Below are 14388 nucleotides of genomic sequence, written 5' to 3' on the forward strand. Positions count from 1 at the left end.
GCACTACCGTTCACTTTCACTTATTTGCACTACCGTTTCTGACTACCATATATATATATATATATATATATATATATATGCCATATTATATCTGCATTTTTATCTTCTTTAACTTTATTAATATCATAAATATGTTTATTTGCACTACCGTTAAGCACAGGGAGTGAATTTGCACGTTCACTCTGAGCATCGCCAGTGAAAATCGCTTGGGTATGAACACAAAAAACATCTCGAAAAACGCTGGCGATAAATGCGTGAGATATTCGTCCCGGTGTGTACAGGCCTTAAGTTTCTCAAAATGACCTTAATGTTTACTCAACTTGTATAAAAGCAACCACTCTTGCTTTCGTGCTGTTTTTCCGAATATCATTATTCGGTAAACAAACATGGTAGTTATTGTGATTTATTAAATTTACCATTACATGTGTTACAAAAGATTAATATAACTTATAAGTCTAAAAAAAAAAAAAGTGCTATATAGCACTAAAAGTGGTTCTTGGCTCGTAATCATAGGGGAACCACTTTTGGTACTATGTAGCACCATATCTTTAAAGGTGCTATGTAGAAGCCATAAGAGGTGCCATATCGTATTTTATTTCTTCAACAAAAATGGTGCTGAACAGCACCAACAGTGTTTTTTTGGCTCGTAAAGAACCTTTAAAGGGGCTTAACAGGTTCTTTATATGGCAGTGGTGCTATATAGCACCTTAACCACCCCAAAGAACCGCTGAAGAACCATGCAGGGCCTTAAACTGGTTCTGTATACAGTAGTGGTGCTATATAGCACCTCAGTCATCCCAAAGAACCAGTAAAGAACCACTGAAGCACCAGTGCTATACAGCACTTAAAGTCGTTCACCTATGATTACGAGCCAAAGAACCACTTTTAGTACTATATAGCACCATTTTTTTTTAGAGTGTACCTCAAGTTACAGTAATTAACATTTGTGTCCATATTTACCTCACAATCCCTTTGTTTCCTTTACAAAAAGTATTGTTAAGCCTACTTTGATAAGGATTATTATATTTACTTACTGGTTCTGGGCATTGAGGTATCTAGACGGGGGTATTGACCAGGCTTTCTTGGAAGTACTGACGGAAGGTGGATGAGTTGAAGTACATCTCTGATTGCCATGGTAGTTTTGTCTCTCTCTTCAAGACCATCATTCGTGTAATTGCCGTACGAGTCTGTATAAAAGCCCAATTAAAAGAGCATCAAGTCTCTCGCCCATAAAGAACATTAAAAATGCCCGATTAAACCTGCACTGTGTGCTTTTAATTTACTTTCTGAAGTCATTTAATAGAGCAGCTCTTTCTGTCTCTCACCTTTGCGCTGCTGTTTTCATTGTTCTTTGCCTCTTGAATGAGCTCGCGCTCCATTATCTCTATTTGAAAGTGAAATATTAATCGTGTGTGAACGTACAGTCCAAATGGGGACTCGTCATTATCAGTAAAGCGTTTGAAAGCGGTTCACTTTTAACGCGGCTTTTTTCCCGCCGCAGCCCTGCAGCTCAATCTGTCGTCGTGACGATTGCAGCTTCCCTCCAAAACTCCGCAGCTGCTTTCATTCAGCCGAATTCATAAAACATGCAAAAATAAGGCAAACACGCACACCAGCCCGGCGGATAATCATGTTACAGCTTTCAACAGTTCCTCTTCCTCTGTGGCTGATTATAAGACGTGGATTTAACAGCGCCAGAGGTTTAACCGCTTCTCTTCTCGTTCTTGAGATGGGCTGATGGAGGTGGAGGAGGCGTATAAAACAGCTGATTAACTGCTGTCTGCTGTCTCACTGATACACTGACTTGAGTAAAGCTATTTTAAATATGTTTGGGGATGATTATAGAGCTGCATATCTGTGTCTACGTTTGGGTTTAAAATTCAATGATATTGATTCTAGCAATTAGATGATAAAAACCTATGATTAATATAAAGGCTAATCCACATCACTTGATAGACTATCTTGGATCAGAAATGCTGCCAGTTAAATTAGGTAGACCAGGTACAGTTTGTACACTTTTTGCACACCAAAACTAGGGACTGAAAAGAAGTGATTTTTCATATGACATTTCTTTTACTTGTCTACTAAAATATTAATAATTATTAAACACAAGAAGCATTTTTGTTCCAACTGTACCCATGTCGGGTACAGTTGGAACAGTACCCGAGTACAGTTGAGACACCCATCCGGAATGCTGTAAAGCTGCCTAACCAATTCAATGCAAATGTAAAATACCTTTAAAAATGAGAATTCAACAGTTTTTATTTCCATTTAGTATTTTATTTGATTATTTGTTTAGTTAAAGGTGCCGTAGAGTGGAAAATTGAATTTACCTTGGCATAGTTGAATAACAAGAGTTCAGTACATGGAAATGACATACAGTGAGTCTCAAACACCATTGCTTCCTCCTTCTTATATAAATCTCATTTGTTTAAAAGACCTCCGAAGAACAGGCGAATCTTAACATAACACCGACTGTTACGTAACAGTTGGGATCATTAATATGTACGCCCCCAATATTTGCATATGCCAGCTCATGTTCAAGGCATTAGACAAGGGCAGCCAGTATTAACGTCTGGATCTGTGCATAGCTGAATCATCAGACTAGGTAAGCAAGCAAGAACAATAGTGAAAAATGGCAGATTGAAAGATAATAACTGACATGATCCATGATTACATGATATTTTTAGTGATATTTATAAATTGTCTTTCGAAATGTTTTGTTAGCATGTTGCTAATGTACTGTTAAATGTGGTTAAAGTTACTATCGTTTCTTACTGTATTCACGGAGACAAGAGAGCCATCGCTATTTTCATTTTTAAACACTTGCAGTCTGTATAATTCATAAACACAACTTCATTCTTTATAAATCTCTCCAACAGTGTGATGATAGCTTTAGCCACGGAGGACAGCCTCAAACTCATTCAGAGTCAAATGTAAACATCCAAATAAATACTATACTCACATGATCCGAAGCATGTATGCATGATGCACATCTTGTAAAGATCCATTTGAGGGTTATATTAGCTGTGTGAACTTTGTTTATGCACAGTATTGTAGTTGAGTGGGGGTCTTAATGATGCCCCAAAATAGGCAGTTAAAAAATTTTATTAAAAAAAATCTATAGGGTATTTTGAGCTGAAATTTCACTGACACATTCAGGGGACACCTTAGACTTATATTACATCTTGTGAAAGAACATTCTAGGGCACCTTTAAAAGTAGTTCATTTGTTAAACATTGTACAGTAACGGCAAACAGCGATTTATTTAATTTCAGTTCATAATTTTATTATTAACAGTTGAAAAGTTGAGTAACAGTAAAAAACATTGAACAATTGCAAACAGCAATAATAAAACAGATGAAATCTATTAATTTGTGATCTTACATCGTGCAACTAAACTGCCTGTGCCGCAATAGAATTCTATGGTGCGGGTACATTTGATACACTGTGTCTCAACTGTACCCCGCTGACCACCTCGAACATTTCTCTAGATTTTAAGTCATGCAATATGTCAGTTTTTAGAGCACAGATTAAGGTATACGAAAATGTAAGTTAACTTTAACAGTCATGTAAGGATGAGAAGCTATTCAATGTGGAAGGGACGTGGTGAAGTGAAAAAATTACCTTAGAAAAAAAACTTTCGCCGATATCTTCGGACTGGAGAAGCACATGTACTTCAAATTTCCCACGATCGAAGAGGGTGCTAATACGCATGTGCGAAGCAAATTTCACAGATCAGACTTGTTGCGTACGCAAGTTATTTAAGGTGTTTCAACTGTACCCCTGTACCAACTGTACCTGGTCTACCTACAGAAGAATTACTGAATGTACCTTTAAACACATTAGTTTATTCAGTAATGGATGCTGAAAATTCAGCTTTACATCACAGTAAAAATAGGCCTATATTGACATAGAAAACAGTAATGATATTTTACAGTATTACTGTTCTTACTGTATTTTTGATCAAATAAATGTAGCCTTGGTGAGCAGAAGAGACTTATTTTAAAAACATTACAAAATTCTAATTATTCCAAACTTTTGACTGGTAGTGTATATGCTTATAAGGACATTCTATGTAAATTGTTTCACAATCCTGTTTTCCTGTCGTTGAGCTTGAATCCTCCTCACTGTGTGCAGATCTCCTGGCAGTGCCGAAGCATCCGTATGCAGCCATGGAGAACTGGGGCCTGAGCGTGTTTGTGGAGCAGAAGATCTTGTTGGATCCTGACGTCTCCTCCTTCTCCTATCAGATGGAGCTCACCATGGTGGTGGTGCACGAGATCTGCCATCAGGTAAAACACATTTATGCGAGTAACGGGAACATATCTGTGTGGTTTCACTGCGGTCACAGTGCTGGTTTAAAGAAGTCAAGACTTCATATATATGGGTGATTCTACAGAATTGGTGCAAACTGCTATCCCACAAAACAAAAAAACCCCCAAAAAATTTAGACGTTTACTAAGATCCTTTTATTATCTATTGAATCCCACAATAATATTTAAAATATCAGTAAGCTTAATATATATAAAATCATCGTTTATTGGTACTTTCAATTGGGAGGAGGCTGTCCTGAACCCTAACCCTTAAATTTCTACTTCTGGAAATAATATTAAAATAATCTTTGCAATTTTTTCCATTGTTGTTTTTAAAAATATTTTTTTTTTACTTTTGTTAAAACGTGAAGTTTGTATATTTAATTTTAAATCATAAAACTTTATGTAAAAAATGTGTCCCACATTTTCATGTCACTACTGAAACAGTGTATGTTTTAGTCCATTGGCTGAGACTGATTTTAACCACACCACTACATTTTTGATCAGGAAATATTCCGGTGTCCCTCCCTCTTTCATAGTAGGTAACATCATTTTGAGTTAATTGTGTTAAAAAACTGAAAATATGTGTGTAGCTTTAAAGGGTTAGTTCACCCAAAAATGAACCATGATAAAACAAACCAAACGAACCAAAAACAAACTAAAATGAAAATAATGTCATTTATTATTACTCACCCTCATGTCATTCTACACCCTTAAGACCTTCATTCATCTTCGGAACACAAATTAAGATATTTTTGATTAAATCCGATGGCTTAGCGAGGCCTGCGTAGACAGCAATGGTACTTCCTCTCTCAAGATCCATAAAGGTAACAACATATTTAAATTAGTTCATGTGAGTACATTGATTCTACCTTAATATTATAAAGCGATGAGAATATTTTTTGTGTGCCAAGCGTAAAATTCTCTGAATTTACAAATTCTTGGAGATATTTAGGATAATGTAATTACACAATAGAATGAAATATATAACACTGTGCAAGTGGTTTTTAGTTTTTAATATAAAATCTTACATATTGTGCCTTTAATGAACGTCAATACCAAACACCTTTTTTCTGAAATTAAGCAGACTTTGGGTGTTATTTAATTTGTTTTATGTGTGTACAGCTGTTCAGAACTATGCTAGTTAGTAGCTAACCATGTGCTGATTATCATCTTTGAGCTAGGCTCAAAAGTATCTAAAATTGTCACTACTGAAACAGTCACGACCAAAATATGTGGTGAAGATCATTGTTTTTTGAGTGTTATTCAGATTTTGTTTTTGTTTTTTTTTTTTTTCTCTGTGTACAGCTGTTCAGAACTGTGCTAGCTAACCATGTGCTGATTAGCATCTTTGAGCTAGCATCAAAAGTATCTAAAATTGTCATTACCGAAACAGTCATGAACGAAACATGTCATTATTGTTTTGGTAGTGACAAAAGGGAACAGATAATCTACAGTTATGCAAATCATTAGTATTTTAATATGTTTTAGTAGTGTTTTAGTTTCTACCAAAACACTACTGGCACTACTGAAAATGTGCAGTCATGACCGAAACATGAGATATTTTGTCAAAAATATAGTATATTGAATCATCAACTAAGATGTTATTATAGTGTTTGGTTCAATTCAAACTAATGAGTCCTTAACTTTGAAATCAGTATGATAAACTTTATGTCTTTAACAAAGAAAGATTGGATTCAAAATACAACAAATCTCATAAATTGCACTTGAAATATTGTTAAAATTGTAATTGTTATTGATTGACCTTTGAATTTTTTTTATTTATTTATTTTTTTTTAATAGCAAAAAATATATATTTACAAGGTAGATATAAACAAAATCTCAATAGGTCAATGTAACCCTTCTTATTAAATTATTCATTATTGTGTTTTGGTAATGACAAATTTGGGGAGAGGAAAAATATTCCAAAACTTTCTGAAAATACAAAATGAGAATTAACTGCACACTTACTAGAAATGTGTACCTTGGATATTATACAATTTGCATATATATACTTGAATATATATACTGAAGATAAGCAGTAACAGTATTAAATGCGTTAAAGGGATAGTTCACCCAAAAATGAAAATTTGATGTTTATCTGCTTACCCCCAGCGCATCCAATATGTAGATGACTTTGTTTCTTCAGTAGAACACAAATGAAACAATGATGTTTGTTTAACTCCAACCGTTGCCGTATAATGCAAGTCAGTGGGAACTTCTACTATAAGAGTAAATAAAACTTGTATAGACAAATCCAAATTAAACCCTGTGGCTCGTGACGACACACTGATGTCCTAAGACACGAAACAATCAATTTGTGCGAGAAACCGAACAGTATTTATATCACTTTTTACCTCGCGAGACATCACTGCCACTGTCAGAGCGTGTTCAGACCTCACTAAACGAATGCTGAACGCAATTGGATATAATGGTGTATTAGAGGTAAAAAATTATATAAATACTGTTTGGTTTCTCGCACAAACCGATCGTTTCGTGTCTTAGGACATCAGTGTGTCATCACGAGCCGCAGGGTTTAATTTGGATTTGTCTGTGCACGTTTTTTCGACTCTTATTGTTCGAGTTCCCTTTCACTCCCATTATTTGACTGCCAGGCGGCAACGGTTGCAGTTAAAAATCAACTTTTGTGTTCTACTGAAGAAACAAAGTCATCTACATCTTGGATGCACTGGGGGTAAGCAGATAAACATCAAATTTTCATTTTTGGGTGAATTATTCCTTTAATAATAAATGGACTAATTTAATCCAATTATATCAGCAGATCATTCAGGGTCACTTTTCTGACATCTTGTGTTGTTCATTTCATTACTGTCAAAGAGCTGCACCTCCATTTGAGAGGCACAACTTCAATCAGGACTGAAAATTACCCATTCTGTTTGAGGCATCTCATCCACGCCTGTTCCAGCTGTGATTCAGATCATGATTCAGAAGATTTCTCTTTTAAAACATGATACGTTTCCTGTTTAACCATCACACACATTAAAAGCTCTTCTTGACTCGAAAGCATGTCCCATCAATGCTGTTTAATGTCCTCTGAGGAACATAAAGCATCTTTCACTCTTAGAAAAAAAAGGTTCAGTGGGGTTCTATATAGAACCCTAGGGTTCTTGACTCAGTTTTAAAGAGGACACCGGATGCCAATTTTCCACATGTTAGTATGATTCTTTAGGGTCTTCATGAAAACATACTTTGATTAAAATTTCTTAATGGTTGTGTTAAAAACACCCACCTTGTCAAAAACAGCTCTGTTCACAGCGAGCCATTTCGCTGCATGTCCCTTTAAATGATAATAAGCTACTGTTCACCCCACGACTATCTTCCGGGGGACTGTAAACTATGTAAGCCCGTTTCCGCCTCTAAATAAAAAAATAAAAAGAGTAATTGCGACTTTTTATCTCAGAATTTTGACTTTTTATCTCACAATTGCGAGTTTATATCTCACAATTGCGACTTTTTATCTCAGAATTCTGACTTTTTATCTCACAATTGCGTGATATAAAGTCAGAATTTTGAGAAAAAAAGTCAGAATTGCGAGAATAAAAGTCAGAATTCTGACTTTATATCATGCAATTGTGAGATATAAATTCGCAATTGTGAGATAAAAAGTCAGAATTCTGAGATAAAAATTCGCAATTATTCTTTTTATTTTTTTATTTAGTGGCGGAAACGGGCTTCCATTGTAAACACTATTTAGCAGGTATTGCATTGCACTCATCTTTCTTATATATGCAGTTATAAATGCTCAAAAATGATTAAAATACATTTGAAAATGACTTGTTAGTCATTAACTAACACCTTTATAACCTTTATTGTAGTCTCACCATGTTATCTTTACATGTAATAAGACGATCACCTTAATGCATTGTTCATTATAAACGTGCAGTTATGAATTACAATGAGATGGTTCTAAATAGAATCAATGACATATATATTTGTTAGACTGTATTATTTTGATAATGAACAAGCATAGTTGAATAACAAGAGTTCAATACATGGAAATGATACAGTGAGTCTCAAACATCATTGTTTCCTCCTTCTTGTATAAATCTCATTTGTTTAAAAGACCTCTGAAGAACAGGCGAATCTCAACATAACACCGACTGTTACGTAACAGTCGGGATCATTAATATGTACGCCCCCAATATTTGCATATGCCAGCCCATGATCAATGCATTAGACAAGAGCAGAACGTCTGGATGTGCACAGCTGAATCATCAGACTAGGTAAGCAAGCAAGAACAATAGCAAAAAATGGCAGATGGAGCAATAATAACTGACATGATCCATGATAACATGATATTTTTAGTGATATTTGTAAATTGTCTTTCTAAATGTTTCGTTAGCATGTTGCTAATGTACTGTTAAATGTGGTTAAAGTTACCATTGTTTATTACTGTATTCACGGAGACAAGAGCCGTCGCTATTTTCATTTTTAAACACTTGCAGTCTGTATAATTCATAAACAAAACTTCATTCTTTATAAATCTCTCCAACAGTGTGTAATGTTAGCTTTAGCCACGAAGCACTATCAAACTCATTCAGAATCAAACGTAAACATCCAAATAAATCCAATGCTCACATGATCCGATGTATGCATGCAGCATGCATGACGAACATCTTGTAAAGATCCATTTTGAGGGTTATATTAGCTGTGTGAACTTTGTTTATGCTGTTCAAGGCAAGCGTGAGCAATGGGGGCGGGGGAGCACGAGAATTAAAGGGGGCGCAGCCTATATATCGGTGCATAGTTAATGATGCCCCAAAATAGGCGGTTAAAAAAATCTATGGGGTATTTTGAGCTGAAACTTCACAGACACATTCAGGGGACACTTTAGACTTATATTACATCTTTTAAAAAGAAGTTCTAGGGCACCTTTAATAAAACATCAACTTTTTAGCGCAGACATAAACGCATATAGGTAGATCCGGTGTTCTGCCGCATTTCGACTCCCTGCAAAATTATTACCCCCTCGTTGAAGTCGCTATCTGATTGCCTAATCCTAACTCCACCCATAATTCTAACCCCTCCCCCACACCGATATCCTAAACCTACCATTACTAGGGGGGTAATAATGCTGCGTTCCAGGCAACTTTTTGAGCCCGTAAGTCACAACTTTAAATCACAAATCACGACTTTGTAGCGTTCCAGGAAAGTCACGCCAAACTGCATAAAAGTGTAAACAAACCAACATGGCGGACCATACGGGGCTTATGCTCATTAACAATTATTTCTATCGCCAAAGGTGCTTACTCCTTGCTTATTTGAGGGAAACAGAGGAGGAAAACGGCGCATAAGGCAAGAGAAGCTGTTATACCTTTTATTTTACCGTGCACTTGCATAAACACTGCATCCGTAGGGGCTGCCGTTGTTGTTTCGCAGGCTATGTGACGTCAGAACCCGTAACTGGGAGTACATCGATCTAGTACGAGTTCAAGGGTGGGAAGTCATGGGTTTGACTGCCGTTCCAGTGCACTTTCACAGGTAGAAGGTTGGAAAAACACAGGTTACGGGTTGCCTGGAACGCGGCATAATATGGCGGGGGTAGGAATTCGGCACAACACCGGGGCGCATTCCCTTCAAAAACAAAATTAATCCACTGCGTCTTCAGCAGCTCAGATGTTGGGAGTAAATGATGACTGCTATGTTCATTCTTATATCCAATAACAAAATGCCTCAGTTGTTTTGGAGACATTCTTGTCTACACCTGCGCGTTGTCGAAACATGGCAGTCTGTTTACAGCTCACTCAGGGTGGGTCTATGCTAAAACGGCAGTGTCCGTCAACAGTCGTGGGAGGGGCCTGTGCAAATTTATGTCACTTTGCCAAGAATCTGTGAACAGCTTGATCTGACAAAATTGCTTATGATTTGTGGGGATTAAAAAAAAAAAAAAACACTGGGTGGATTTTTATCATTATAGGGTGATTGTGTAGACACACTGCCAACACACATTTATGTCCAAACACCATGTAAAAATGAATTTTGCATCTGATGTCCCCTTTAAAGAACACTTAATGCCAAAATGGAGAAATGTCTTAAATGATTGCAGAAAATGTTCATGTTTTGCAACTTTGTATGCATTTTGGCTGTTCATTTACACAAACAATGGCATTTTGGTGGCCTGAAAATGCAAACTTTTGAAAACGGGTTTCAAAATGCAAGATTTTTAAAAAAGGATACAATTGTCATCTCCGTGTGACAACGCTAAAAAAACGCTAATCTGTGAAAACGGTGACAGCATGCATATGCGTATTACGTGTTTAGTCTATCCACCTTATTTGTCAACGCGGAATTAAGGTATTTCTGTGAATATGCGAGACATCCGATTTATTAGCTATTTTAGGGAAATAATGAGAAACATATAAAAATGAGAAACATATAAAAGTGCAGTGAACTATAAAAATAAGGTGGATATGCATGCACGTTTGGCGCGAGTTTAATCTTTCTTTACAAAATGACATCGCCAACTACTTGTCTGGCATGCGTAATACAGCGTTTTTAGTCATTTTCGCGGATCCGTGTGAACGGGTATAGTTTTGATAACGTTGACATCTGTACAAAGAAAAAACTTTTCAGTTTTTAGTACATCGTTGTTGTGTAAACTTACCCTGAGTGAAGATTCATAATTATATCATTATGAATTATCTAATTGCAGAAGACAGAGAAAGAAAGGCAGAAAGAGTAAAACTCCAGGAGTCAGAGAGTAACAGAGAGTGTGAAGATGGTCAGTTGTTGAGAAAAGTGCAGCAGATGTAATTGGACATCTGGAGAATTTGATATAAAAAGAGCTTCACACATAACGTCCATTGGGATTATGAAAGTAAAGACTTCTTTCCTTCATCCCTCTTTCTTTCTTTCTTTCTTTCTTTCTTTCTTTCTTTCTTTCTTTCTTTCTTTCTTTCTGTTTTGCTTTTTCTCTTGAGTGTTTCCCTCATACACAAGTCTTTCTTGTGTTAAATAACCTATTTTTCGTGTCTTTGCATCATTGCAGACTATTAGATGCAGATCAAACAAGCAGTCTGGGTTAAAAAGTGATTTTTTTCTTCTTTTGGCATTGAAAAAATGTTCAGTAAAGGACTTTAAGTCCACAACTGCATCATCGGCCTGATTTGTAAAGGAAACGTTGGAATTATTCATTGCTTATGCTCATTTTTCACCATTCTTTGTTTGCAGCTCTTGTATTCTGAGAACCTTGGATTTCAGTGCCTTTTGTTATGGAGGATTATTGATGAGCATGTTGGAGATGTTCTGCTCTCTCCAGTATTGTTCTGGATTCATAGTCTTCCTCATTTGCTGCTGAATCACAGTTTTGCATTATGTCCTAGCTCAAAGCTCAATGAGTGGAATGAAACAGCATGTCTGCAGTTCTTTCCTCTTTTCTTTTCATTTGTTTTTTGTTTTATTTTTAGGGAGCAGAAAACAATCCCCTCATCTCTCATTTCTGCACAGATAATACAGCTCTGTCTGAACTCAGTCTGAACCTTATACAGTAAAACACTCTCACAGGGAGCATGAAATCATGATATTATTTCAGAAACAGCAATAATGCGCATATTTGATAGTTTTAGAGCTGAAATTCATGAGAATAACCTAGATCAGGCTGTTCTTCACATATGTTTTATGATTCAAATAATTGAAAAGAAGCAGCAGTGGAGGCTGGAACTATAATATTGACCAGTGATGATGTTTACAGGCACAAAAGTGAAATACGTCCAATACTATCCTGCAGTACATTAACATCCCCACTGAATTCACATGTATATATGTGTACAACACACTGTAAAGCTGAAACCTAGTGTAGGGCTTGAACTTAACAACATATACATTTGTACTGCACCCTACTGATTGTAAAAGCTGTGAAACAACAGAAAAGAGTCTCTATATCTTTGAATTCAAACCCAGTCATACACCCGGTGCAATTCGGTGCCAGGCGCTACGCAAGTGTTTTTTGCTAGTTTCAGCCTGGCGAAGTTATCATTTTTATGTCATGCGCCACTTTGTTTAAATAGCAAATGCATTTGCGCCAGTTTGTCCACCCATGGGCGTGCAGGTCTGAAAACGAGGTGTGTTTAGGCGCATTGTTGGAGCATTACTATTTTGAGGCAACTGAAATAGACTGCGCCATTTACAACTGAAACCTGGTCTAAAGTCAATGGCACAATATTTGTTTTGTTATTTAAATAAGTTAGTAATATGCGCCTATATGTGATACGCTTGCATATTCCACTATGTAAATAGCGAATCTACCATGGCACGAGCGCAACTGGCTTTTAAAGGGAATGGGACATGAGTCTCTGAGTGGTTTATTGCATGTTACACCCAAAACACACCTATGACTCATTATGGACAACCCTTTTAAACCATTCGCTTGGTGCGCCAACCATTTTTACTGTCCTTAAACTAGCAAAAGTGGATTCGGACATGCCCTAAGCGCACTTGTGCCATGTGCTTTAGACCATGCGCTTAGATCGTTAAAGGATTATTCCAATTTTAAATAAAATTTTCCTGATAATTTACTCACCCCCATGTCATCCAAGATGTTCATGTCTTTTATTCGTTAGTCGAAAAAAATGAAGGTTTTTGTTGAAAACATTCCAGGATTATTCTCCTTATAGTGGACTTCACTGGCCTCCAAACTGTTGGAGGTCAAAATTACAGTTTCAGTGCAGCTTCAAAGGGCTTTAAACGATACCAGACGAGGAATAAGGGCCTTATCTAGCGAAGTGATCGGTCATTTTTCGAAAAAAATACAACTGTATATGCTTTATAAACACAAATTATCGCCTTGCACGTGCTTCCACTTTCCGTATTCTCCAAAACGCTACGCTTTCCCTATTCTACTTACGGAACGAACGCGGTGCCAGTTTCGTTTTTTCCCCTAAGTAGAATAGGGAAGGCGTAGGACATACAGCGTAAGCGTTTTGGAGAATACGGAAATATCGTATAAAGCCCTTTGAAGCTGCACTGAAACCTTCAAACGTTTGGAGGCAATTGAAGTCCACTAAAGGAGAATAATCCTGGAATGTTTTCATCAAAAACCTTAATTTCTTTTCGACTGATGAAAAAAAAAAGACATCTTGGATGACATGGGGGTGAGTAAATCATCAGGAAAATTTTATTTAAAAGTGGACTAATCCTTTAAAATAGCGCCCTATATTTTTGAAAGTGGACTATTTTATGATTGACACTGTATTCAAAAGATGGATGCAGTATACATACTGTGCATATGTGCATTCTACTAACTATAAGCAACTTTGCAACAACATGCTAACTAATTCTCATTAGAGTAGCCTATTAGTAGACTAACTGTTAGGTTAAGGTTACTGTATGTGTTAGGGTTCGGGTTTGTAGAAAAAGTTGCCATGTTGCAACCAAACATGCACCATCATAATCAAGTTTGTGTACTGAATTGTACACTATTTCATAAAACTAGTATGCAGTATACACTATAAACTGATGTAAAATGCAGTAGGCTACAAAAGATCAAGTACAAAGTCTTATTAGCGATGGAGTAGCAACATTGGTTTAGTCAAACAGATAGTTCAGTCCCAGTTTATGGTGAATAAACCAATAAAAATGAATAGTTAAGGTTTTCGTTTTAAGTGTTTAGTTGTGTCCTAAATGACACACTATACACTATGTACTCAACTGTGTAGTGTATGAATTTTATGAGGTTATTTTGTCATTCAGCATCAGAGTGTAACAGCCACTCCATCCTCCAACCTTCCAGGCTTCATTTTTTCGGTTGATTAAGTGCATCATCCAGGTATTTAAAGGTGCCCTCGAATGAAAAATTGAATTTATCTTGGCATAGTCAAATAACAAGATTTCAGTACATGGAAATGACATACAGTGAGTCTCAAACTCCATTGTTTCCTCCTTCTTATATAAATCTCATTTGTTTAAAAGACCGCCGAAGAACAGGCGAATCTCAACATAACACCGACTGTTACGTAACAGTCGGGGTGTACGCCCCAATATTTGCATATGCCAGCCCATGTTCACAACATTATGAAAGGCATTAGACAAGGGCAGGCAGTAACGTCTGGCTCTG

The 14388-nt window shown here is 36.5% G+C and overlaps 1 protein-coding gene and 1 long non-coding RNA gene across 2 annotated transcripts in view; one reads left to right on the top strand and one right to left on the bottom strand.

Annotated features, from left to right (window-relative positions):
* LOC125245227 overlaps window positions 1-1790 on the bottom strand; it is a 71964-nt gene extending 70174 nt beyond the window's left edge. The window contains exons 1-2 of the long non-coding RNA XR_007179460.1: window positions 1326-1790; window positions 1035-1187 (exon numbers count right to left, since the gene is read on the bottom strand). This is a non-coding gene — a long non-coding RNA (uncharacterized LOC125245227). The remainder of the gene's footprint in view (window positions 1-1034; window positions 1188-1325) is intronic.
* The window catches only part of LOC125245225 (thyrotropin-releasing hormone-degrading ectoenzyme-like), a 173209-nt gene that overhangs the window by 74518 nt on the left and 84303 nt on the right, over window positions 1-14388 (top strand). Inside the window, 1 exon segment of the mRNA XM_048155752.1 lies at window positions 4141-4295. Within this exon segment, the coding sequence (XP_048011709.1) occupies window positions 4141-4295 (155 nt within the window).

This window comes from Megalobrama amblycephala, linkage group LG14 (assembly GCF_018812025.1).
Source record: "Megalobrama amblycephala isolate DHTTF-2021 linkage group LG14, ASM1881202v1, whole genome shotgun sequence".
Taxonomy (NCBI): domain Eukaryota; kingdom Metazoa; phylum Chordata; class Actinopteri; order Cypriniformes; family Xenocyprididae; genus Megalobrama; species Megalobrama amblycephala.